General features: G+C 54.2%; 3 protein-coding genes across 3 annotated transcripts; 1 reads left to right on the forward strand and 2 right to left on the reverse strand.

The window, feature by feature from the left end:
• Positions 1-4,192: 4,192 nt before the first annotated feature.
• Positions 4,193-5,946, reverse strand: NCS54_01469200 (Exonuclease-endonuclease-phosphatase family protein; the record flags this gene model as incomplete). The annotated part of the gene is made up of 2 exons (XM_053159829.1): positions 4,193-5,831; positions 5,939-5,946. 2 exons carry the CDS (start codon positions 5,944-5,946, stop codon positions 4,193-4,195), a joined length of 1,647 nt encoding a protein of 548 aa, XP_053015804.1.
• Positions 5,947-16,686: 10,740 nt separating this feature from the next.
• Positions 16,687-17,753, reverse strand: NCS54_01469300 (Hypothetical protein; the record flags this gene model as incomplete). The annotated part of the gene is made up of 3 exons (XM_053159830.1): positions 16,687-16,805; positions 16,853-17,415; positions 17,485-17,753. 3 exons carry the CDS (start codon positions 17,751-17,753, stop codon positions 16,687-16,689), a joined length of 951 nt encoding a protein of 316 aa, XP_053015805.1.
• Positions 17,754-21,353: 3,600 nt separating this feature from the next.
• On the forward strand, positions 21,354-26,228 carry NCS54_01469400 (Helitron-like-N domain-containing protein; the record flags this gene model as incomplete). Its single annotated transcript, XM_053159831.1, has 5 exons — positions 21,354-22,691; positions 22,758-23,857; positions 23,923-25,336; positions 25,391-26,154; positions 26,210-26,228. The coding sequence occupies 5 exons, from the start codon at positions 21,354-21,356 to the stop codon at positions 26,226-26,228; spliced, it is 4,635 nt and encodes a 1,544-aa protein (XP_053015806.1).
• Positions 26,229-26,351: the final 123 nt, after the last annotated feature.

Genomic DNA, 26,351 nt, shown 5'->3' on the forward strand with positions numbered 1-26,351 from the left:
AGGTATAGGGCAGCTCCTTCCCACTCCGGCAAGTCGCTAAGCACAAACTTCCTTCTCCGGCTGGAGATACAGGGTAGGTCGCGTGGTCTCCCTTCTCCATCCGCAGATGTATACCGAGTCTCCCGCCTCCTACTCTCTCCCCCGTTATTTAGCAAAGCTTCGGCTACCAGGGCCGCGGTTTTTCGTGGGTCTGGCTTCCGTCAGCGGGGGCGTCAGACGTAGCATTCGCTGCAGGGACATCCGATTTTAAGGTGATGGAATCGTTGCAAACCAGAATCAGGGAGCTGCCGGCAGCCTGTGTTGGCGGTACGTCGTCGGCCTTCTTTCCACGCTAACATGTAGCAGGATAACGCGTCAGACGTAGCCACGGGAAAATATTGATAGAAGAAGAAGAAGTAAAGGGCCTGGGGGGGTGGTCAGCTTGCTTCCAGCGCAAGCGGAGGTCCTTATCAATAGCGTGGGCAGACCACGGTGAAAAACGCGGTAGCCTTTGTAAATTTGATATAGTCCTCGAAGTCTCGGCCTATTATGCGCTCAATCGCCTTCCTGGGTGCGGGGGCCAACCGCGGCCGCTTGGAAGGGATGATTTTACGGCAGTAGAAAAGGTGGTCGGGCGATTTCCGCCGGCCGCAGGAGCAGTTGAGGCGGGCGTCTTCGTGTTGGAACCGTTCATGATATCCGGCAAAGTCTCCGTGGGCCGATCGCGCGGCCAGAAGGTGATGCAGGGCGCCTCTAGGCACTTGAAGCTCCTTGGGGCATTTCAGCAGGGCCTTGAGCCTCAACGGCTTGTAGGCTTCTGGCGTATTTGCCGCCCACCAAGTGCTGAACTTGGCCCTCGGTCTTGCCTTGGCTTGGCGGCGTACAAAGGCCAGCGTAGGCTGGGCTCCAGGTGGCTCTGGTAGTGCGCTTCCAGCCTTTGCAAGGGCGTCGGCTCGTTCGTTGCCTTCGATTCCCTCGTGCCCAGGGCACCACTTCACTCTAACCCGGCCGTGCGCCGCAGCGATGGCCTGGAATTCGAGGAATATAGATTGTGAAGAGTCTGAGGGATTGCCTCGCAGGCACTCGGCCGCTGACGTGTTGTCCAGGCAGACCCAGATTCGGTCGGTGGGACCCGCAAACCGCGCAGCGGCTTTGAGCCCCTCCAACGCTCCTGCCGCTTCCCCGTCGAAGACTTCGGCTGGCCCTAGCCGGCCGCAACCCTCGTCGACCAGAAGCTTCCGGCGGTAGATGGCGTAGCCGTAGCTAGTGGCCCCCGAAGGTGCTTGTGACCCGTCAGAGTACACAACTAGGTCTTTCCCGTCTGTCGACCGGAGCCAGGCGCGGAAGATCAGGGCCCCGTGGCTCTTCGTGTAATCGCCTTTCAGCGGTGGAAGGCGGAGGTTTTTCTTCGGTAGAAGGATTGGTCTAGGGGCGCGCGGGAGGAGGGCCGCGGTGCGCTGTAGTTTGGTCGGGCCTCTTCGTCGCCTAGCGCCTTGGAGGACCTCCGCCGTGGCCCTCTGTGTGAGTGGATGTTTTTGATCAAGTGACTGGATTCTGGCAGAAAACCGTTGACGAACAGACTCAAGGAGTTGCTCGGCTGGTGGGATCCCGCTCTCGCGGTGGATTGCGGCGAGTGGCGTGGTCTTCCAGACCGGAAGCACGGCTCGGATCGAGGTCTTGATAGTACTATCGATGTACCTAATGAGGGACTCCGAGCAAGTGCTGACCGTGCGTGTATCTTGTGGTTGTGAGGGGATTATCCGCTGGACCGTACGGCCGGCATACCATGCTTCCGCAGCGTAAAGGAGGGTCGGTTCAACACATGCTCTTACCGCCTTCTGGACCGCCGCAGGGCCTAGGCCTCTGATTGTGCTCGTGAAGCTTCGTAGGAGGTTAGTGATTTTGCGCGCCTTAACAGCCCACTTCATGACGTGCGTCTTGAAGCTGAGTTTTCGGTCGAGCCAGACCCCTAGCCACCTCATCGCTTCTTCGGCATGCTTCGCAGTACCGTCGTGGTGGATCGGGGGGGAATCTTTATTTCCCTTGCGCGAGAAGTGCATTACTTCGGTTTTCTCAATGTCAAAGGTCACTCCGTTCTCTCTCCCCCAGCCCGTTAGGTCACTGATATCGCCGTCTGACTCGTTCGCTGTGTCCTTCAACGTGCGGCCGATCCTAAGCATCGCCGTGTCGTCCGCGTAGCCGAAGCGCCGGGCTGGCTGGGCAGTGACCTTTATACTCGGGTGGGAGAAGGTTTGCGCACCAAGTCGGTATATTGGCTCGGTGTAGAGCAAGAAGAGGATCGGGGAGGCAGGTGAGCCCTGTGGAAGTCCGCAGCTGAGAGGCGCCATCTCTGTTACGGTGTCTTGTAGCCGGACCTTGGCTCTTCTGTCGGTCATAAAGGAGCCGGCCCACCTCGCGAGAGATGGCGGCCACCCTTGTTCCCTTAGGCGGAGAAGGAGGCGGTTCCGCATCACCGCATCAAAGGCGCCTAGCACGTCCATCGTCACAAGGGTCGCGACCAGTCCGGCGTCCAGAGCGGCTTCAATTTCGTGTATCAGAGCGGCAACAAGATCGACCGCTGATCTTTTCGGCAGTGCGCCAATTTGTTGGGGGTGTAGGACGTCTTGCCCGATCGCCGCATAGGCCAGCCGTCCCGCAATCAGTCGTTCCAGCCCCTTCGAAAGGCAGGTAAGGAGTGAGATTGGTCTCCAGGACCGGGGGGATGTCAGGTCCCGTTTGTTCGGCTTGGGGATCATTACGACCTCTGCTTGCTTGAACACCGGAGGGTGGTGCCCGAGGCGGAGGCAGGCCTCGTAGAGTCGCCGAGTGTATTCTCCAATAGAGAGCCAGCACGCTTTGATAAGCGCTACCGTGATATTGTCAGAGCCTGGGGAGGTGTTTCCCGTCGAGGTGGCGGCGTGCTGAGCCTCTTCGTACGTAACTGTCGTGCAGAACTGCAATTTTCGTTTGGGCGTGATGTCCCTCCAGGGGTCTTCGATGTCGTCCGCCGCCGTCCTTCGCTCGAGGGTCGCCATCCGTAGCGCCCTGGCCTTCTCGGCCTGCGTCACAAAGACTTCCCCGTTGAACTCAATCGGCGGGGACTGGAAAGCCCCGCGGCTATGGACCCATCTGCACATCGGCCAGATGTCCTTGGGCTCACTTATATTTTCGATGTAGCCATTGAGGGATCTTCGCTTGATCCGTCGGCAGGCGCGCCGGAACTCTCGTCGGGCGGACTGTACTTCCTTGCAGAAGCCCAACGGATGTCTCCGCCGGACTTCTAGCAGGTGCTCGTGGGCTTCGGTGCACTCCTCGTTCCACCATCTCGTCGATGGGGAGCCCTTCTTTGGTGGATGACCCACCGTGTTGATCGCGTCCGCTAGTAGCTCCGAGAGCTGTCTTGCGGCTTCATCTAATTCGTCTGTGGTCGTTACTGCCCCGGGAAGCCAGAGGGCGCCTTCCTCGACGATTTCTGCAAAGCGCTGGACGTCCTCGGGGCTTGTAATCCTGATCCTAGTGGGCTCAGGGAGCTCCGGTCGTGTGATCGGCAGCGAGATTGCGATCGTAAAATGGTCTGAGCTGGTTGCTAGATGGTCTTCGATTGTGGCATCAGCACCCGGTATATTCGACCAGGCGAGGTCGATTGTGTTTCCGTGTGGATTGGTTGGTTGGTTCGGTGGATTCAGTATCAGTAGGTCATTTCGTGATGCCCACCGGGCGATCTCACCTCCTCTGTGTCTTTGGGTATTCGCTTGCCAGGAGTGATGGCAGGCGTTGAAGTCACCTGCTACCACGTGTGGGCCAGCAATATTCCGGGCGAGAAGGAGTTCGAGGGCGCCATCGAACAGTGGTTGGCGGTAGATGTTGATGTATGTCACCTGCGCGACCCGCAGGATAAGGATGTCCCGGCATTTGTCATACTCAAGCTGCTCTGCCGGTAGGCAGCTTGCCCGCCGCACGTAGGTCATGACCCTGGGGCGTGTGTCGGTGTCTTTCCACTTGTGCACTGGCCCGTACGTGTCGTACGCTCGGTTGTTCACTGTTTTGCATTCTCCGTTGATGATCTCGGTCAGTGGCTCCTGGATCATCACCAGGTCGAAGCCGTTCCTTTCCGCGAGGGCAAGCGCGGTGTTGTGCGCCTCCCGGGTCTTCGCCACGTTCGCTTGGAAGATCCGGATGGGCTTGTTTGTTCGTTTGGTGTGGGAGCGCCGGTTTATTCCCATCCGCTACTGCCAGAAGAGGTCGGCTGGGTGCGCCATCCGGCAGCGCGCCTGGCAGTCTGTTGTTCGCATGGAGAGGATGGCCTTAGGTCACGGCTCGGAATCAATAGTGGCTCCGGAGGGTTGGCTTGTCGGTACTGCTTCGCGCCGGCCCGGCGGACCAGCGTCTTCTCTCTCTTCGTCAGTCGTCGAGTAGTGCCTTGGGGCGTTCTCCTAGGTCTCCCTGGGCACTTATTGTAGTCGGCGGCGTGTGGTGCAGCGCAATTGGCGCACTGGATCCGCTCGGGGTTGGGGCATGTTTCAGCGTCGTGTCCGTTTCGTCCACAGATCCGGCACTTGGTGATTCTCGTGCAGTTCAGTTGAGTGTGGAAGTCCCAGCAATTGACGCATTGTTTCGGTTTGCTCACTTTAGTGATTGGTCGCGCGAGCTTGCTAGTGCCAAAGAGGCAAAAGCGGCTTTTCGGTTTCTGGTCGAACGCGACGACAACGTTGGCGAGTCCAGTGGCGGTTAGGGACTTCTTCGTCGGGTGGCATTTTACTGGCTTAAGTCCAGTCTGGGCTTGTACCTCTTCTTGGATTCTCTCGATTAGGTCTACCCTCTCGCCTCCTAGGGATTGGAAGCCGGTGGGGCAGTCCTGCACGACATAGGTGTGCCACTTGACCATCGGTTCGACTTTGTCGGCACCGAGGTTCGCTCCAATTGTGCTGGCTTTTGCAAGGATATGGTCCCGGGTGGTGGCATCGACGGGCCGTACCGCCCAGCCGGTCTTGGTCCTAGTCGCCTGCGGAATTTTTCCGATCGTGAGGTTGCAGTGTTCCGCGACAAAGGTACGGATCGCAAATGGTTCATTTCCCCAGGCAGGGGAGTCCGGGTCTAGACGAATGAAAACGCGGATATCGTCAGTTGGCACTTCAGGGGCACACTGCTCTTTTTGTTTTGGTTGTCGCGTGCGCGGTTGGGTATTTTCGGGGTCTCGCTGGGCCCCATGCGCTGGGCGTCTGAGGAAGTCGGCGTAGGTGTTGGACTTAAGACGAGTCTGGGCTTCGGCGACGGTTGCGCTCGGCTCGCCATTCAATGTATTGTTCCAGTGTTCGAGGAAGGTCTCAGAGAATTCCTTTGCGGCATGGTACGCCGGTCCGGTGGTGAATTGCTTGGTGGCCTCGTCAATTGCCTTGCAGAGTGTCGCGAAGACCTGGACTCTAGCTTGGAGTCTGTCACTGGCTTCGCTGGCAATTGGGCCGCCAGCATCGAAAGTGTTGATGGCAGGGCCAGTAGCTTGGGTGTATCCGAAGACATCGCTGCTGGGGGGACTCGGTTGTCGTGGCTGTTGTTGTTCTTGCTCTTGCTCCTGGTCGGTGGTTCGGTCGGTCGCGTTTCCGTTGGGCGGCGCATCTTCCTGATGTTGTCTTGCGCGTGGAGTGCGTTGCGCATCGCCGGGAGGGTTGATTGGTGCCTCGTACAGATTGGCTTCAGAGCCATATAGTTCGGCTTGTCGTGCGAGTTGGCTGAGGTGCTGAGGCGTGCGCTCGCCGAGCTCAAAAGTGCTCCTCGTGGCTGGCGACGAAGCCGTCACGAGGGCGTCCGGGTGCGGTGTTAAGGGAATTGGTGTGCCGCGGGCGACTTCCTTAACACTAGGTGCCAAGGAAGTGTTGTGCAGGAGGGAAGTTGCCGTCCCAAATTGTCTTTGGTGGCTTGCATCTGTCCAGGGTATCCTGGTGGCGCACGGCACGCTATGCACTGCGACATCAAAATAAAGTCTAATGACAGTTTGAAAGGGTGAGAAAATGAGGGGATGGTGAGATAAGCATGAAACTTTCAGAGAGTTTTATTATAAAAGAACCAGAAATCATCCGAGGCCTTCCTTCAAACAGAAGACCTATTGTGTTCCCAGAATCCTTTTGTTATTGCACTATGGCCAGCTGCCCAGTTCGCTTTGAGTTCTACTGCGGCGAGACTGAAGAGCTCAAATACACCCACGACCTTCCCCGCAGCCTTGTCAGTGAGGCTCAGACTGCAGGGCAAAATGCCGGGTATAACCATCTGTTCGTGACAGCAGTGCAGCCTTTCATGAAGGAGCATGAGGCGGCGTGCCGTGCTGCTTCGAGTCCATTTTGTGAAAACTGTGGGTTATTTGCAATGAACATCTTGCAAAGCCCTATGTCTTGGCTTCACGTGGGGGAGAATCCCTTCGTTGGCATCTGGGTCAGTCCCGTGTGTGGGAAAGGGGGATGTGAGACGCGGATACGGCAGGAAATCCAGGATACAATGGCCGGAATTGTTCAAGAGGACCCGCACCGAAGTCGGAGTAGTTGTATGGAAATTTTGCCGTGCAAAGTATGTGGGACAACGGAAGGGATCAAGAGATGTGGTCGGTGTAAAGTTGTTGGATATTGTGGGAAGGAGCACCAGAAGGCTGACTGGAAGATTCACAAGAAGATTTGTATTCACAAGGGCGGGTAACGTGGCTGAAAAGGCATGCTTGTCCCCGTCCTTTGGAGACATCGAGGGTCACTGCTGATGCTGACCAGCGGGAAAGAGATAGTGTCAACTTTTTCATCTTTTGGAGAGATGGCCATTCTAGCTTACAAACGACAATTCCTTCGGATCTGCTCTTAGTCAACTTCTAGCTATTCCCTTGGAGGGTGACGGGTGCAGTGAGGTTTCAGGGTATTATACTCAGGCACTGATTAGATGGGAAGAATAATGGAAATGGGTGCATCATGACTTCTTGGTTTGTACCAAAACGAGAGGTAAAATTAGGCTGTTCTATATATATACTAGACGATATCCGTTCGATATCGGACTGTTCCCATGTTGAGATAGAGGGTGACGTAATGGCTCCCGAGCTATCTATTCTTGACAGCAGCAGTGTGGTGGGCGAAAAGGCAACGATGCAACCGTCCTCCTCAAAATTACGGAGGGGCGCGGAGGAGAGCGCAGCGTTGGAATAGCCCGCTGGCCGAGATTGTGACAATGGACGCGTACAGGCAAGGTTGTAGTAGGTGGCTAAGGGGACTATTATTAGCGGATCGCTTGGATAGTGGAGGAATCAATGCCGTACTAAGGAGCATAATCATCATCCAGAAGCGAAATCGTGCCACTAAAGAGAGTCCGACGCGGAAACCTTTGTGATCTACCGTCCCGCCTGGAGCCATCGATGTCGAGAAGGCAGCAGCAGGATGGATAGTCCAGCGGCGAAGCCACATGAGGCGGTTGCTCACGTGGGAGCCTGCTCGTCGTCAGCTGGGAACGGACAAGATGGTAATGATGTAAGCCCCTTCCTCATCAAACCGTCCCTCCAATCCAACATATTCATGGCTGATTCTATCCCTTCAAAGAAGGTTTGCAGGAAGTGCAAGCAGGAGAAGCCAGCAGATCAATTCATTTCGAAGACAAAGTCTTCCCTAACACGTGGAAGACCTACGGCTAACTGCCTCGACTGTAGGAATCGGCAAGCCTCAGGCGCCTCTAAGCGCACTGCAGAACATGCTGAGTTATCCCCAATACGTCGAGAAGGATTGCCATTGATAGACTTGCAACTACGTACACCGATTCTGCCGAAGGAGTCTGAGGTTGAAGATACGGAATGGAGGAAGCATGCGGAAGCAATTGCAAGTTCGTTGCCCAGAAGACCTCTGCGAGGCGGTTTGCGGTCAAATAGAGCACGGAAGTCTCATGATACGGCCAACAGTGGAGGTTCCGCGCTACATCAGCCACCGAGTCAGCTTCAAAGGCCCTTGTCGCCCAGAGAACGTGGTGCACCGGAGGCCGCGGATTTTGATCCTCCGCTTTTTCATCGACACTCTTTGCCCAAGGAGAGGCGGGATGGAGATGATGAGCGGCACCGGCCCAAGCAATCAGTATCTGAAGACATTAGACGAAGCGAGCTAGTAGCAGCAATTGCGCGGGGTTTGCCCCAGAGACGCCGGCGAGGGGGTCGTCCGCCGAAAGCAAGACCAGACAGTAGCCGAGACGAGCCTCCGAGGAAACAAATTCGAGCTGGAACCCGAAAGCAGAGAAGACGGGAGTTGCAGGCCGAAGACCTGGCGAGCGTGTTTCGCTTCTTGGAGGACGAATTTGCCGTCAAGGAGAGTCTGTCCAACGAGCAGACGTGGTGTACGCCAATACCGCATGAGAGAAAGGTGTCGACCGTGCGAGCCTTCTACAAGGAGTTCCACGATGTGGACGCTTTGCCAATACGGACTTGTGTGCTGTGCTATCGTAAGCGCACAAGAAGAGAGTTGAAAGATGTGACATGGGACCAATGGATGTTGAGCTGCGTCGAAAAGTACAACCGTTCGCCATTTTCATGTCGGAGCTGCTTTCCCGTGGGCGAGACCCTATCAGCATGTGCGGAGTGCGCTCGTTGCTTGAGTCGGGGTGTTCTGTCGCCTGCGGCCCAGCTTCACAGACGTATTGGGTGTGAGCATATGTTTCCCGAAGAGCTGAAGGGTCTCACGCCGGTTGAGGAGAAGCTTATCGCGCTGAACTCATGTTACGGGTTCGTCACAAGGTACAGCATTGCGAGTAGCCAGAAGCAAAGTGTCCGGTATCCGAAGCACATCAAGGGCCACATCACCGTGTTCCCGAACAATGTGCAGGAGCTGGCCACCAGAGTACTCCCCCACCCGCTCGTGCAAGTTATGGAAGAGACCCATGTCTCGTGGCAGGGTGCGGAGAAGCCAGCGCCAAGCGACTTGTCAGGCTTACTGTCGGTGAGGCGACGAGTCGTCGAGAGGGCCCTCGTCTGGCTGAAGAAGAACAATCCACACTATGCTGAGATCGAGATCGACGCGGCCGAGATGGAGAGTTGGGGAGCCCCGCCGCATGGGGTGCCGCCGTGTGTGTACGATCGCATGGAGCGGAACGAGCCGTCGGCGTGGGAAAAAACACGAACGGCGCAAGTCGTGCCGCCCACGAAGCGCGCTATGGACGACGAGGGTTCGGTGGATATCGAGGAAATCCTCACCGCGCTCAATCAAGGAGAAGACTCGCCTAGATGCGAGACTGGAACAGCAGGGGAAAACAAGGCATGCGAGTCTCCGGTTGAAAGGGACGCTGAGCCTGACCAGACGGTGAAACCGATCAACGAGGTGACCTCGTCTGGAATGTTCGCACTGGACGGACCGCCAGATGTAGCGGACGCCGAGAAACTGCGGTTCGCCTGCGACGCTGTCGGTGAAAGTGATGACGACGGCCGTATGGGTCCGAGAACGTGGGTTGGATCGTCGGGAGACAGCCGGCGAGGGTATGCCGATGGCTCTGAGCCGTACATCCATGTTCGTCGCGGGGATGAATTTGCCGACTCGTTTGAAGCCTCGTTCTTCGCGAAGACGTTTCCTACGCTACTACCTTTCGGCTTTGGGGGCCCACGGCTGGCCGAAGAAGCCACCTTGGAGCCGGGAAGAGGTCCCGCCGATATCCTTGGAGCAGAGGCGGTGGCGCGAGACCTCTTGTCATCTCGAAACATGAGCCTTCGGACCTGGGCTGACATTGTGCTGCGGCGCCATGGTGGCCGATTTGCGACGCATCACATTTTCGCATTTCTGGTGTTCAGCATGGGCGTGCGGTCGAGGAACCGTCGTGTCAGCATGCTGAGCGTGACGAGGAAGAACTTCCGCAAGGTGGAGCGCATCGTACGGTCGCTGACTGCAGACAGATTAGCGGCAGCTAGGGCGGAGCTGGAGAGCTCGGGCAGGACCACCGATGAGGGTGTGAAAGAGCTTCTCAGGAGCCTTCCGCTGTATGGTTACCGCCAGCCTATGTCCAGGGAGCTCCGTCTCAGCATGCGGCACAAGATCCAGTCGCTCATCGTTCGCTATGGCGTGCCTGCCATTTGGTTCACCATCAACCCAAACGACATTACGAACCCAGTGAAGCTCCGACTGGCAGCGTACCGCACACGCGATCCTGAGGCAGCCGAAGAGTTCTTGCGAAGCCTTGACATGTCATTCAAGCGTATGCGGCTGTCCATCTCGGACCCTATGAGCTCGGCCCTATTTTTCCACAGGGAGATGACGTTGTTCTTCGAGCACTACGTGAAAGTGGGAGAAGAGTCAGTTTTCGGGCGTATCATCCAGTACTATGGCGCTGTGGAAACCAACGAACGAGGGGCGCTTCACGTCCACGGGCTGCTCTGGTTGCATGGGAACGCGCATCTGAGCTCTATGCTTGCCGACATCCACGAGGAGGATCAGGCGGCGTATCGCGAGCGGATCGTCCAATACGTCGATAGTGTCTTCTGCGAGGTAATGCTCAAAGCGCGCTGTTGGCCATCCAGGACTTGTGGTGGGCCAAACGGGGCGGCTAGGCTGACATGCTAGGCAGGATCTGGACCAGGAAGGGTTCTGCGTCGTGCAAGCGGAACGGTCGGTGACGTCCGATATTTCCTCCCTGCTGGACAACACCGAGCAGTTCTCGGCAGCATTTGACGAGGAAGCCAACCTCTGCGCCGGCGCAACGCAGATTCATACCCACAGTCCGACCTGCGTCAAGTACTCCCTGGGCAAGAAGAGACGGAAGGGCGATCTCTGTCGGTTCAAGGCGCCATGGAGATTGGTCGACAAAACTGCATTCACGCCAGACGGCGTGCTGCAGATTCGCAGGACGCACCCCATGGTTAATCGGTGGAACAAGGCCATCGCCGTGGGGCTCCGGCACAACCACGACATCTCCTTCATAGCGACGCAGCGGAAAACCATGGCCCTAGTCTATTACGTCACGAACTACGCGACCAAAGTAGAGGACCCGACGTGGAAGCGCGTCGCCGCGGCCGCAGAACTGCTGCCTGTTGTCTCAGCAGGTGGCCAGCCGGCGGCTGGGGAGGATGCTGGAGGCGGCGCCGTCGGCGACGAAGACGGTACAAAAAACAAGACGCGACAGTTTCTGATGAGGGTGGCGAATCGTATATTCACAGAGCAGCCTCTATCGCAAGTCGAAGTCGTTGCCCATCTTCTAGGGTACCCGAGCGAGTTCACCAACAGCAGCGCCTGGGCGTACCTGAACGTATCCCTGCTCTACTGGCACGTCTTCCGACGGTGGCGACACCTCCGGCGAGAGAGCGGCACAGCGGTCGCGGACGCTTCCGTGGACGAGTCGATCGTCGTGGAAGAAGCAGGCCAAAGAATCAGTTTCGCTGAGGCTTATCACCATCGTGGAGATGTCCTGCGAGGTCTGTGCCTGTATGATTATGTTTCGCTCGTCATGCTCCAACGCGTTGGCAAGGACGGAAGTTCCGGTGCTTGGGGAGAGGTGCCGTTCGAGAGCAATTGGGCGCCTCGGAAACACTGGGTGCAGGTGCTGAGACGGCCGGGAAAGCATGCCGTCATCTGCCTTGACGGGTACTTGAGCAAAGATTTTGAACAAGACGACGAGGAGGAGTCGTGCCATCGTAGGTATGTGTGTGGCGACGACCTAACCGAAGGGGGTTGAAGGGACTAACTCTTCGTGCTGAAGAGCAGCTGTGCAGCATCTTGCCCTGTTTGTGCCGTGGGAAACATTCTTGGGCGAAGTACGAGACGACATCAATGACATATGGGCGCGGGCACGGGCGGCGCTGTCTCCGAGAATCTCCTGCGTCGTCGGTAATGTACAACTGCTCCGGCGATGCGCCGAAGACGCAAAGCGGGACGCCAGGCAATGGGCAGCCTCAGCCGGCGACGCTGACTTCACGGCCGCACGTGCCGGCGAGGAAGGAGAAGGCGAGGCTGGTGAAGAAGTCGCATCGGTGTACCAGTCTGACAGCATCGGTAACGCAACGCGTCTGATTGACGTCGTGAGAAGTGCAGTGGGCGCCAACCAGATCACTGCCGGCTCGCCGGAGCTCTTGGCAACAATGGAGCAGCTCTGTCGCTTCCAGCAGTCAGCACTGAGCTCGACTGCTGAGCTCCAGGCCACCATAATGCCCGAACGAGGAGAAAGACGGATAAGCATACCAGGAGGGGCATTTTCGGGGACCGTTATACCACCCCAGGATCAGGTCAAGGCGATCAAGTCGCAGCAGACCTGCGCCTCCAGAGAGAGGGAGCGAATGATCCAGGGCATACAAAACATGGCCGCGGCCCATAAAACTGACCACAGTGCGGCGGTGCGAAGTGTGCTCACTGGTTTCGGCGAGGAGGATGTCCAAATGATGGCAGCGGACTTGGAAGAAGAGACGGCAGGCGAGGCAGGTCCGCGCATGGAAGTCGACTTTGGTGCATCAACGTCCTTCCTTGAGGCAGGTAAGGCTCTGGCAGCGCGGTTCACGCTGAACAAGAGGCAGACAATCGCATTCCTCATCATATGCCGCCAGCTCGACTCTATACAATGTAGCGACAGAGGCGATGTCGGTCAGCTCTGCGAATTTGTTGGTGGAGAAGGTGGAACCGGCAAGTCACGAGTCATCGAAGCACTCGTCGAGCTCTTCGCATCAAAAGGGATTTCGAACCGTCTGCTGATAACGGCGACGTCGGGGACTGCCGCAGCACAGATCAACGGCATCACCATCCACTCCGCCCGCGGGATCTCCAAGGACCAAGCGGCGGGGGGTGCGAACACGGCCAAGGATCTCGACGGTGTGCGACTGCCGAAACAGGCTGACCGATTTGTCCATGGCGAGTCTCGTATGGACTGGCAGGAGAAAGACGTGCTCGTCGTCGACGAGGTGAGCATGCTGGGAGCTCGGACGCTACACGCGGCGAACGAGCAGCTCTGCCGGCTCCGCGGATCGCAGCAGGACTTTGGCGGGATCCCCATCGTCCTCTTCTGCGGAGACTTCCACCAATTCCGTCCCGTACAAGAGAGGTCGATCCTGCTGCCGAGCGTGGCCGTCTCGTGGGACGAAGACAACTCGTTCAAGGCCGAGCAACGGCACCGGCATGACAAGGCACACGCGCTGTGGAAGAAGTTCACGACGGTCGTCATGCTGGACGAGCAAGTACGCGCCGCCGGAGATGCGGAATTGCAGAGACTGCTAAAGCGGATCCGGTCGGGCGTGCAGGACCGTACGGATTTGGACCTCCTCAACTCAAGATGCTACCGGGAAGGCAGGCGGATCCCGTGGGAAACGGGCATCACCGTGGTGACGCCGCTGAATAGGAATCGGTGGAACCTGAACATGGAGGCGGCCTTGTCGTTCCAGATCTAGCAGCGGTCGATGATGCGAGTCTTCATCTCCGAGCATAAGTGGAGGGACGGTCTGCCGAGCGAGGAAGAAGCCACCATGATGCTGAACCAGGGCGACGACAGCGCGATACCAGTACCAGGCGTCTTCATGTTCGTGCCAGGGATGCCCGTCGTCGTGAACCACAATACCCATCAGGGCTTGAAGCTTGGCAATGGGGCCAGTTACAAGGCGCTTGACAAGGCGCACCCGGGCCATCGGATCTCGGCCGATACGATGGTCCACTTCGGGCCGCCGGCGGGGATAATATTGGCGTCGGGGGCGACAAAGAACTTCCACTTCGTCGGAATGCCGCCCGGCACGATCCTGTTGATACCCACGAGTGTCAGCATACATTGCCAGCGAAAGCGGCCGTGGCAGCAGAACGACGTCAGCCGAAAGGGTCTGCCGTGCGCGGCGGCTTTCGCTTGCACAGACTACAAAGTGCAGAGCAGGACGCTGGAGCGCGTAGCCCTGGAGCTGCGGGGGGCGAGGACGACAAATGTCGACGGATACATAGTCCCCGCGCAATGCGATCCGTACAGCCTGTACGTGCAGCTGTCGCGGTGCCGGTCGCTGGACGGCATCATGCTCATCTCCAAGGTGCGGGAAAGAGATCTGGTGGGCAACCGGGTTCCCCACGAGATGACCGTGGCAGAGGCCAGACTGGAGGAATTGAGCAACAAGTCTCTTCAGGAGGCTCAGCGGTGGCTGGGATGACGATTTGCGAGGTCGAGAGGCGTTGTCATACCTTAAATGCATCATCAGAGGTAAAGTAAGCGGCACGTGCGAAGTCAGGAAGAGAAAGAGCAGAAAAGAACGGGGAAAAGGGGGCAGGAAACTAAGAGCTAAGTGAATTTAAAGACCACCAATAGGAGAGCAGATACTACTAAACCTGGCGAGGCAACTGACCAATCACTGACCAATCAGAGGAGTTCTTCAAAAGTCGGGGGTGGGGCATAAGATCTTTCGTTCCTCAAGGCACAGGAGAGGCAAGCCAGTCGCGGCTTGCGCATAGAGCCTTGAGGAACGAAGAATGGCTAGGGTGTTATTGAAGGAGAAGAGTCTGGCGGAGATTTGTCTTCAAGGTTGTGTGGGGTCTTCTTTATGTTTCGCCTGGAATTGTCTTTGGTTGCATCTGTCCAGGGTATCCTGGAAACGCACATGCAATGTGACATCACAGCAAAGTCTAATGACGGTTTGAGATGAGTGTGAAACATTTCCAGAATTTCGTTATAAAAATGTCGTAGTTAACAGCTTTAAATTACCAAGATAGGATATAGAGAGTTAAAAGAGCGCTTGTTTTCTACAAAGAGAGGCAACAATGAAGCTACATAAATAAAGAGCGCGCACGCCCCGGAAGAGCTAGGAAGCGCTCGGCGAATCACACACAACGTAGGGCCATCATGATATAAAACAACCAGCAGTCACTCGACGCCTTCATTCAAACAGAAGACGTATTCCGTCCTTCGAATCCTTATTCAACTTCCTGATATTTCTTTGGGGGATGGCGGTTCCGTTGTGGTCGTATGGGCTCTGATGAGAGCGCTGTGATTGCATCGGTTGCCGGTGGATCTGGAAGGCAGATAGTAGCAAAATCCGCCTCAGATGCGTCAAGACGGTCAAGTCCATCCTGCGAGGGAGCCGAAGCCTTGGGGAATCACCACAACACCCATCAGGGCTTGAAGTTTGTCAACGGAGCCAGTTACAGGGCGCTTGACGTCATCCTCGACAAGGCGCACCCGGGTCATCGGATCTCGGCCGATACGATGGTCCCCTTCGGGCCGCCGGCGGGGATAATATTAGAGTCAGAGGCGACGACCAAGTTCCGCTTCATCGGAATACCACCCGGCATAATCCTATTGACACCTATAAGCGTTAGCATATAATTCCGGAGAAAGCGGCCATAGCAGCAAAAGGACGTTAGCCAGAGAGGCCTACCCTGCGCGGCGGCCTTCGCGTACATAGACTATAAAGTATAGGGCGAGATATTCGAGCGCGTAGCTCTAGAGTTACGAGGGACGCGGACGATAAATATCGATAGATATAGTATCCCCTTGCAGTGCGACCCGTACAGCCTGTACGTGCAGCTGTCGCGTTGCCGGACGCTGGACAGCATCATGCTCGTGTCCAAGGTGCGGGAGAGAAACCTGGTGGGCAACCGGGTCCCCGAAGAAATGACTGCCGCGCAGGCCAGGCTGGAGGAGCTGAGCAGCAGGACTGTTCAGGAAGCGCTGTGCTGGCTAGGCGACGATTAGTTATGGAGCGCCAGATGGACTTGCATCCAGAGACGTGACGTCGGACGTGACGTTTTCCCGGCCCCCCTGTGTCAGCGAGGGTCACCCACCAATCACAGCGGGTTTTCAAAAGGACAACCCACAGACGAGCTTGATCGAGTACCAGATCCCGGTTTAGGCCAATGAGGAGCGTGGATTTCGAGGGGGGAAGTGGCGGGCTGGCGGCGCGTTCAAAAGGCCTTTCGTTCCTCAAGGCACAGGGGAAGGCGCACGTCCGCCGGGGGACGTTGGAAGTTGGAAGTTGGAAGTTGGATGCTGGGCGTGGTGGGCAAGTTGGCGGCTCCCTTGCGCTGAGTAGCCTTTCGGTACGAAGCTTGCAAAACTAGAGCCTGTTTTACTAGTGGGTTGCTGCACGTGTTGAGAAGAAGGCGCGGTTTTAAGTGGTCGGCTCTGGGTGGGTGGATGAAGAGACTTGGCCAATAGGGCGCGTGTGTGTGTTTTACCTTTGTTTTGCGTAGCCAATAAGACGTATGCTACAGGCCTTGAGGAGAAGGCACCATTTTGAGTGGCACGAGTTGAAGAGCTTAATGCGGAACTAAGAGACCTAGCCAATAGGGTGAGGGTGAATAATTGAGACGGTAGACCAAGGGACTGAGACTAGCAGAGATCAATCAGTTGCAATACCAAAGAGGGAAAATTGTCAATTTGAGTATAAGAAACTGCCATGCCAAGATGTCCAGGTGTTGAGACCATTGGACTTTTATCACTCGGACTGGTGTTGAAACCGCACGCTTATTTCCCCCACATATCAACCTATAAGTTTTTCAAACCCAATAAAACAGCCCAAAACACCACACACTATCATTATACTATGCTACTTAAAGTCTCTTTGTCGGATGCGTCTTGTTCCTGCCACGTGGTTGGGTGGTTGACGACCTCATATTAGGACGAACGGAGGATCGGAGTGCGGCAGATATGTTAGGTGATCGAGATCCCTCGTTTTCCTTCGCTTCACCTTCTTCATGGTTATCGTTTTCATCAGAGTCTACGGATGTTAAAGGGGAGACCGGCGACCCTGCAATGACTGGAGATGTTGCGGTAGGCACATTAGACCTCCTGAGTCTCTTGGGGGCGGGACTGTTTGAACTTGACGGAGATGATTGAGATGCGGAGATTGCAGGCCTTTTGTTCTGAGATGGAGTAGCGGGCTGTTGGGATGGATCTCCCTGTGACGATTTTAATGATTGTGACTGTGACTGTTGCGCCTGTGAACCTTTCTTTGAGGGAGACTTGAACATAGACCTAATTGCTGCGAAGTCGCTAGCTTGGGATGGGCTAGGTTCGGTTATAGAGGGGGAGACTGTGTTAGAAGCAGGTACAGGTGGCGTGCTCTTGTCCGGAAATGTCCAAGAGTCGGGAACGACGATGAAAACATAGTCCTTCTCATCAACTGGAGGGGCAGTCGCCATAAGACTATGGTCAAGCAGGCCAACAATCTTGCCGACGCAGTTGAAGGGAACACCCGGAACAAACTGTGTATCTTTCCTATCTGCCATCTTCTTGCAGAGGAGAGAGAATGGCAAAGCGCGAATAGGAAAGAGAATAAAAACTTGAAAGGGGTGGAAGCCTTTGAAAGGGCTCTTTGATGACTGACCCGGCGTGATGTAGGTACAGCACTGGATAAATGCACAGCATCTCAGCTGCGCATCATCCAACTGCGGGACAGAGTCCTTGATCAAGTGGGTTTGACCAGTCCCGAGAACCTGCCCGGTCAAAGAAACAACCGGTTGGATAAGTGGAAAGCCCTCACTATTGCAAAGAGTTCGTGGGTCAATGCTGATAGTTACATTAGTGGCAAGCGCGATAGTCGAACTCGAGCTAAGGGGAAATGATAAGTCTGCTTACGCTTGGTATCCAAAGTCGCGTATGAGAACAACTGGAACCTTGTACACTTCGCCGTCACCATCTTCATCGGTGAAAACATCAGGCTCCCGCAGCACCCACTCCAGTGCGTAGGGGTGTACTTTGCCAGTGAAATGGAACCACTGATTCTGCCACTCCGAATCAACAATCTGCTGGTTATAGACAGAGAGGTTGAGACTAAAGTAGATCGGCAGTGGATCAGGGGATCGATACCCTTCAGGACGCAGCACAGAATATTCAGGCAGTGTCATATATGGAGGGGGTGGAAGAAAAACCCTGCCAAGAGCTTCAACATTAAGGCTCTTTATAAGTTGTTCATCTGATGTAGGAAACCGCGTTGGAGTATCCAGCTGACCAAAAAAGAACATGGTCATATCACTACCAAGGTTTTTCGGAGAGTCATGAGGCATGCGCGGAGGGGGATGGCCGCTAAGAGTGGAAGTTGAGGTAGGATTTGAGGGAGAAGTAGATGAAGACATGATATATTGAACTAGCAAATGTTTCAAAAAAAAAAAAAAAATGGAAGAGCAGTTAAGATTACGACTTTGTAAAAGAGAGAAAGAGAGAAAGAGAGAGAGAGAGAGAGAGCGTAATTGTAAGATAAGCCTGTAAGATTGGCATGCAAATGTACAGAACAAAGAAGAAACACATCTGATATTTATAATCGATTAAATGATATAGTATATACAATGCGAAGATTGATACCACTTGGTAAGGATACTGTATTTCATTGCGCAGAGAGGATGTGGCATCGCCGATCTCCATCCAGCATTTTCAGCCAAGAGCTACTATCCCTGCCGACGTGGATACTCGCACAATTGAATTGATCAATTAACGTAGATGGTGAACAGATTTGCTTTTTCCACGAGTACAAAGGATTGGCCAAAACGTCAGCACATGTTGCCGATCGTCGTAAAGCATGTTAAGTTAAGAGCCTTGATCCCTGCCAAGTGGATACTTGCACAGCGGAAGTGATCAATCAACGTAGCTATTGAACAGAATTGTTTCTTCCACGATTATGAAGAATTGACTAAGATATTAACGCGTGGGGGAAAAAAAACAAGTATGAGAGCTGAGCACTATATGATAGGTAGATGGATTAACGTGGTGTGCATTATGTCAATCACATGAGTGTCCATCGCTGTTACCATTACAACGAAAGAGGGTGAAGGGATATTTTGATCTATTGGTATATCAATACTGCAGCGACCATATGAATAAGAGGGTGGGGGAGTATGATGCCGTATTGGTATACCGGTGCAATGGCATTCCGACTAGATAATGGGATGAATAATCAAGCCCGATGTTATTAATGTTAGAAGAATAAGAGGGCGTAGGAGTATGATGCTCTACTGGTATACCGGTGTTATGATGCTCCGACCAGATAATGGGATGAATAATGGGATGAATAATGGGATGAATAATCAAGCGTGATGTTATTAATGTTAGAAGAATAAGAGGGTGGAGGAATATGATGCTCTATTGGTATACCGGCGTGATGATGCTCCGAGTGGATGACGGGATGAATAATCCAGTCCGATATTGGGATGAAATTGGAAGAGTAAAGAAGACCATGGTGGGATACACCTATCGTTTATTGGTAAGTGGGTCAAGACAATGACGATAGACGATATTATCATATAGTTTGATAGGTATAATAGAGATAAAGATGACGTGGGAGTATCGGGATAGAATCGGATCAAGAGCAGAGTAGGACAGGTTGGTGTGGGAGAATTGAACTCTGCCCCAGAATGTACCGATCACAAAACAGCATTGTAAATGGCATCAGCCTTTATCGTTCATATTTATAATGCTATTTGGCTTAATACACACGATTACACACACTAAGAATACACACCCTAAGAATACACTACATACACTATCTTGTAATGGATTCGTCATTATCTGCTCTACTTGAAAGGTTGCGTGGTCGAACGCCTGGCAGCACACTCAGCAGTCTCGGGCTGAAGACGTACAATGATATCTTTGGTGCGGGAAACTCGAATACAAACGCAACACCAATAGAATCACATTCTACTGTCCAACCAAGCACACCCTGTCGTATTCCGGGTGTCCAGCTTGTGGGCCCGACATTAAGGAGGTCGCTCCCTACTGTCCAACCGAGTACACTTGGTGATATTCCAGAACCCGTACCTATAGACGCGGCACTAGAGGGACCACAATCAGCAGACCAACCAAGCAAACCAGGTAATCACCAACAATACCAATCAAGTGTAAATCAAATCGACAATGCCAATGCGCAAACACAGGCGGCAGGAAACTGGATGAGCCGGCCACCACCAGGGAGCACGACGCCGACACAAGTGCCTCCAAGAAAAAGAGGCAGACCGCGAGGTTCTCGTGCACCAAGGCGGAGAGATGTTCGAGAAGGAAATCGGGTGCAGGAACATCAGCCAAGTGCATACCAAGTCGACACCATCAATACTCAAATACAGGGACCTGAAAGCTGGATGAGTCGACCGCCGCCAAGGAGTACGACACCAATACAGGCGCCTCCAAGATCAGGAGGCAAGCCGCGAACTTCTCGTGCATCAAGACGGAAAGATGCCCGGGAAAGAAACTGGCGGCAAAGGCGACAAACCCAACAGCAAAGACCACTGGTTGCCGTTGGGACCCCACCAGCCAGTTCCCAGTTGCCATCTAATGCTCCACGACGTCAGAAAAGGAGGTCGCAACAAGCACAGCAAATAAAACCTGTACCAGCGCAACCGCTGATAGCACCAAACCCCACACAGGCTGCAGAAATAACCAACGCCAGCCAATATCACCCGCACAATGCACTGGGCGTGCAGCAATGTATGAGCATTCCAAGCTTTTCAGATGTGGATCAACATGGCCAACAAGAACTTGGCGCCAAGCGTAAGGCTGATCAACACGGACAAGAACAAAACAAAAGACAAAATCGAACACGGGTTGAGAACAGCAACCTTGAAGAGCAAGCCCAGGCATTCGAGAGAGCAATTAAGCATCTGGAAGATGAATTTACAGAGAAGGAGAGAATATCCTACACAAAGGATTGGTGCAAGCCGGTCCCCCGTGAGAGGAACATATCCCCAGTCATGGACTTTTATCAAGCATTTCACAACATAGACACTCTACCCATACACACATGCATGATATGCTATCAGCAGATCAGCACGATGGAGATAAAAGAGCTTAGCTGGGAAGAGTGGACAAATAGCGCAGCGATGAAGAGCTGCCGCACGTATTCATGTCCCGATTGCTTCCCTGTTGGCAAGGCTATACCGAGCTGCGAAAACTGTGCAATGAAGATCCGCGAATGCAATATGGCGCGGGGCGGGACCTTGCATCAAGCACTTGGTTGCGAGCACATGTACCCGGATGCTCTCAGAGACTTGACATTGGTTGAGGAGAAGCTGATTGCACTCAACACCCATTTCGGCTTCATTGCAAGAATCAAAGTCACAAAAAGCACCAAACAGAGCACGGCATATGCACGCCATGTAAAGGGTCACATAACTGTGTTTCCAAACAGTGTTCAAGACTTGGTTACCACAGTACTACCACATCCGCTTCTACAATCTTTGGAGGGCATCCATATATCCTGGCATGGGCCGCAGAGACCAGCCCCCAGCGATCTATCCAAGTTGCTCTCAGTCCGGCGAGGAGCTGTGGAACGGGCGTTGCTTTGGCTAAAAGAATTTAACCCCCACTATCGGCATATCGAAATCGACAAAGCCGAGTTGGATAGTTGGGGAGAGCCGGCGCACGGGGTTCCGAGCCGGATCTATGACATGATAGAGAGAGATGAACCATCGGCGTGGGAAGAAACGCGCACGGCGCACATTGCGCCTCCAGCAGAACGTGGAATGGATGACAATGAGCCCCAGTCACTCGAACAGATTGTGGACGGGCTGGGCAGAGCGTATGATGAGAATGATGTAAGTTACGACGAGGATCAGCAGCTCTACGACGAGCGCACTAGGGAGGAGCTCGAGTATGAGGGCATGGGAAGCTTTCTTGATGAGATCCTTGCATCTGGTATGTTTCCATTGGATACAGCACCGCGAGCAACCGATGCCGATAAACTGCAATTTGCCATTGATACAATCAGAGGTGGACACACAAATGCGCAAGCACAGCCGCCCAACCCGCCGGCTGGGAGCGCGCAGGATTCGCACCTTCAGCCATACATTCACATTTCAAGAGGCAACGAGTTTGCAGATGTCAATGATGTCTGGCATTTTGCAAAAGCATTTCCAACACTATTTCCGTTCGGTTTCGGTGGGCCACGGTGCAAGGAAGAGATGGAATCGGAGCTGTGGAAGAACAGTCTCCAGCTCACAGGGCGTATCCGTAATAGAGACAGTATTGGAGAGGGTGGAGAGGATGCGATTTCGCCAACACGTAATCTCGGACTTCGCGCATGGATGAAGAAAGTGCTGCAACGGCATGGTGGTCGCTTTGCCAATCATCCGGCGTTTTCATTCCTAGTATTCAACATAGAGGTTCGGTCTAGGAATAGAGGAGTAAGTATGGTGAGCGTGCGGCGGAACGATTTTCCCGAGGTTGAGAGAATCATTCAGTCGTTAACACTAGAGAGGCTGGCGAAAGTACAAAAGGAGTTAGAGGCGGGCGGGAGCACCCGAGATGAAGATATCAAAAAGCTCCTGCGATACATCTCATACTTTGGCTACAAACAGGCCATGTCGCAGGAGTCGCGGCTAGCCATGCGCAGAAAGATTAAAGCGCTCATCATCAGATACGGTATACCGGCGATTTGGTTTACGCTGAACCCTAATGACATTACGAACCCGGTAAAACTACGTCTGGCGGCATACCAAAAGGAGGACAAGGCTGGCGCGGAAGCAACCCTGCTTCGGGCCCTTCAGGATAGGTATGAGAGAGTGAAGCTGGCGATAACTGACCCCATAAGCTCTGCCATCTTCTTCCACCGCGAAGCAGAGATGTTCTTTGAGCATTACGTCAAGGTTGGGGAGGAATCTGTGTTTGGTCAGATTGGACAGTATTTCGCCGCTGTCGAGACCAACGAACGCGGTGCTCTTCATGTCCATGGTTTGCTATGGCTCGAGGGGAACTTGGAGCTCGGAAACTTCATCGGTGCTCATGGAAACGGGGAGGATGATGAGAGTGCGGCGATGGAACGGGAAGGAATCCTGAAATATGTCGATTCTGTCTTTACCGAGGTATGTGCATCCATATATCCACGTAACCAAAAGCCAACGTAGGTCGGAAGCTAAACTATTATCTAGGATCTGGACGAATCTGCTGCCTTTAGCGAGGAGAGCGAGGCTAGGGTAGTTTACGACAACATATCCCACCTGATGACCGATGCAGGGCGCTTCTCTGAACAGTTTGACGACGAAGCCCACTTTTGCGCGGGCAGGGTCCAGATGCATGTCCACACCGCAACTTGTGTCAAATACTCTCACATCAAGGAGGGAGAAAAGAAGCCCACGTGTCGATTCCATGCGCCTTGGAAGCTCTTTACAAAAAGCGAATTTGGTGCGGATGGCATACTTCGGCTTCAACGCTCACATCCCATGATCAACCGATGGAGCAAGCCAATGGCGGTTGGGTTGCGGCACAATCACGACATCTCCTTCATCGGAACCCAAAGCAAGACAATGGCGCTGATATACTACTTGACAAACTACGCCACAAAAATCCAAGATCCGATCTGGAAGAGAGTGGCCATAGCAGCAGAGCTCTTTCCGAGTATCAGCACAACCAGCGCCGTCGGGCTAGGTGCAACAACTGCAAACTACGAAGCCAAGGCAAATATAAACCGCCAGTATCTGATGAGAATCGCAAACCGAATATTCACCGAGCGGCCATTATCGCAGGTGGAGGTGATTGCGCACTTCCTGGATTACCCAAGTGAGTTCTCGAGTACCAAACAATGGTCATATGTGAATATGACAACGCTATACTGGGCAATACTCCGACGCTGGCAGTATCTCCAGCGATGCAGTAGCACTTTAGGCGACGACGATGATCGACCTATCGAGAACATAGGTGGCAATGGCAACGGCAACGACGCGGAAGCCAGCGCGGAGAGGGTCTTGGTGGGAAGCGATGGCAAGAAGCTACCATACATTGAAGCCTACCACCACCGTGGAGAGGTGCTGCAGACATTATGCTTCTACGACTACGTGTCGCTTGTTAAATTACAAAAGAGGATAGATTCATCTTACAAGGAGTTGGTGAAGATAGAATTTGAAAGGAACTGGAAGCCGGGAAGGGGCTGGGTGCAGGTTCTAAGACCCCCGGGGATGTATGCAGTGCCATGCATCAACGGCTTTCTCGATATGGACTTTGATATTGACACAAACACAGACAGATGCCGCAGGTAAGCACAAGCCATAGAGCAGATGGGATGGATAAATAAGGAGCATAGACTAATATTAGCACCAGAGCCGCAGTACAGCACCTCGCACTCTTTGTGCCATGGGAGAAGTTCACTACAGCAGCATCAGGCGATATTAATGAAATCTGGGAACATTGGAGACGGCGACTCCCCAAAAGACTCCAGACTATCGCAGGCAACATCCAGCTCTTGAAGCGATCAGCGGAAGATGCGCGGCGAGATGCAAAGCAGTGGGCGGCTGCGGGGGACGACGCCGTTTTGGATGATATCGACGCTATGGGGTATGATCTCCAAGATCCTACAGGCCCAGTAAAAGCATATCGCCCAGACCAGGTTGGCCAGCTTTGCCGACTGATGGAGACAGTACTGGGTGCCACAGCCCCCAACCAGGTGACCGCTGGTTCGGAGTCTCTCGTTAAGCTGCTAGATCAGCTCCGCGAAGCCCACGCAGATATCACCGACTTTGCAGATGACCTTGAGACTGTCGCTCCCGCAGAGAGCCCTGAGCAGTACCAGCCAACTATGGTAGCCAGGAGCGAGCTCCCAATGCAACATCAACTCAAGGGGATTAAGAGCAAGCAGGGCAAAGCCGACAAGGAAATTGTGCAAAGAATCCAAGGCTCTGACGGAATTCAGGATACTCAGAACACGGCTGCCGGCAGAGAAGCATTATTGAACCATACTTTTGCGGGTGCAGGAGAAGATAGCATAGAGATATCGGAAACAGACACCGGGAACACTTATGGACCCAGCACTAGGGTCGCTTTTGGACCGTCAACCACATTCCTCCATGCCGGTCGGCAGATCGCAAGCAGGCTCACCCTGAACGAGCGGCAGGAAATTGCCTTCCTTTTAGTGTGTCGCCATCTCGACACCATCCCGGACGAAGATGACAGCGATGATTTCGATAGCAGTAATGTCGAGAACAATGATAACGCACAACTATGCGAGTTCCTGGGTGGGGAGGGCGGCACTGGGAAGTCCAGGGTCATCGAGGCGTTGGCGGAATTGTTCGCTAGCAAAGACATATCGCACAGGCTGCTCATGACGGCGACATCGGGGGCCGCAGCAGCGCGGATCAACGGCGTGACTATTCACTCCGCCTGTGGGATGCAACCCAACGCATCCGACAGCAATGCCGACGATGGCAGCACGGTAACCTACGTGGACGGTGATGCCCGAAGAAGATGGAGAGAAAAGTGGCTGCTCATCATTGACGAGGTGAGCATGCTGGGCCTCCAGACGCTCTCCAACATCAACAAGCGACTTTGCGCCTCCCGAGGATCGAATCGAGATTTTGGCGGCATCCCAGTGGTGCTTCTATCAGGAGATTTCCACCAATTCCGCCCAGTGCAAAACAAGTCGCTATTGACGCCATGGTCCGCCCTCAGGATTGCGGACGAAGTGAGGGCGCACGCACTCTGGGCTCGATTTACCACCGTCGTTATGCTCACCGAACAGGTGCGCGCAGCGGGGGACCCGGAGCTGCAGCGGCTGCTGACTCGGATCCGGCAGGGGCAGCAAGACGAGTCCGACATGGAGCTTCTTAATAGCCGGTGCTTCCAGGAAGGTCGAGCCATACCATGGGGCAAGGGCATCACAGTAGTTACACCCCTCAACAGCACCAGATGGTGCCTGAACATGGATGCGGTCTTGGCCTTCCAGAGGCACCACCAGAAGCCACTCCGGATATTTCTACCCCAGCACCGTTGGGGTAAGCCCAATACATTGCCGGTAACGGAGGAAGAAGCTACGCTTATGGCCAGCGTCGGAGATGACAGCAAGATCTGTGTGCCGGCCACGTTCATGTTCGTGCCAGGTATGCCGGTTGTGGTGACCATGAATATAAACCCAGGCCTCAAGCTCGTGAATGGCGCCAAGTACACAGCGCTAGAAGTTATACCAGACAGCAAAAGATTCCCAGGCTATCAACTCGCGCCGAATATCATCCTCCACTTTGGACCACCTGCCGGCATCATCCTGTCGTCCGAGTCAACCAAGAAGTTCGAATTTGATGAAATGCCACCAGGCACAATCCTGCTTACTCCAACGAGTGCCCAAATACCGATCGAAAAGAAGAAGAGGGTCAAGAAGAGGCCTTGGCAGAGGCATAATGTGAGCCGCCGAGGACTTCCCTGCACTGCGGCATTCGCATGCACCGATTACAAAATCCAAGGCGAAACCCTCCTCCAAGTTGCGCTGGAGCTGCGAGGAACCGGAACAAAGCTGAATACCAAGACTGGACAACTCGAGGCAGGAAAGTGCGATCCATATAGCCTGTATGTGCAGCTATCGCGGTGCAAATCGCTGGATGGTATTATATTGCTGTCAAAGGCGCGTGTGGAGGATATAGTCGGGAATAAAATACCACAGGAAATGTTTGATGGCGAGGCTAGGCTGGAGCAATTGTGCGGGGGGACATTAATCGAGGCCCGGTTATCATTATTGCACCCATCCGCACAATACGAGCAATAAT

The sequence above is a fragment of the Fusarium falciforme genome, chromosome 13 (genome assembly GCF_026873545.1).
Source record: "Fusarium falciforme chromosome 13, complete sequence".
Taxonomy (NCBI): Eukaryota; Fungi; Ascomycota; class Sordariomycetes; order Hypocreales; family Nectriaceae; genus Fusarium; species Fusarium falciforme.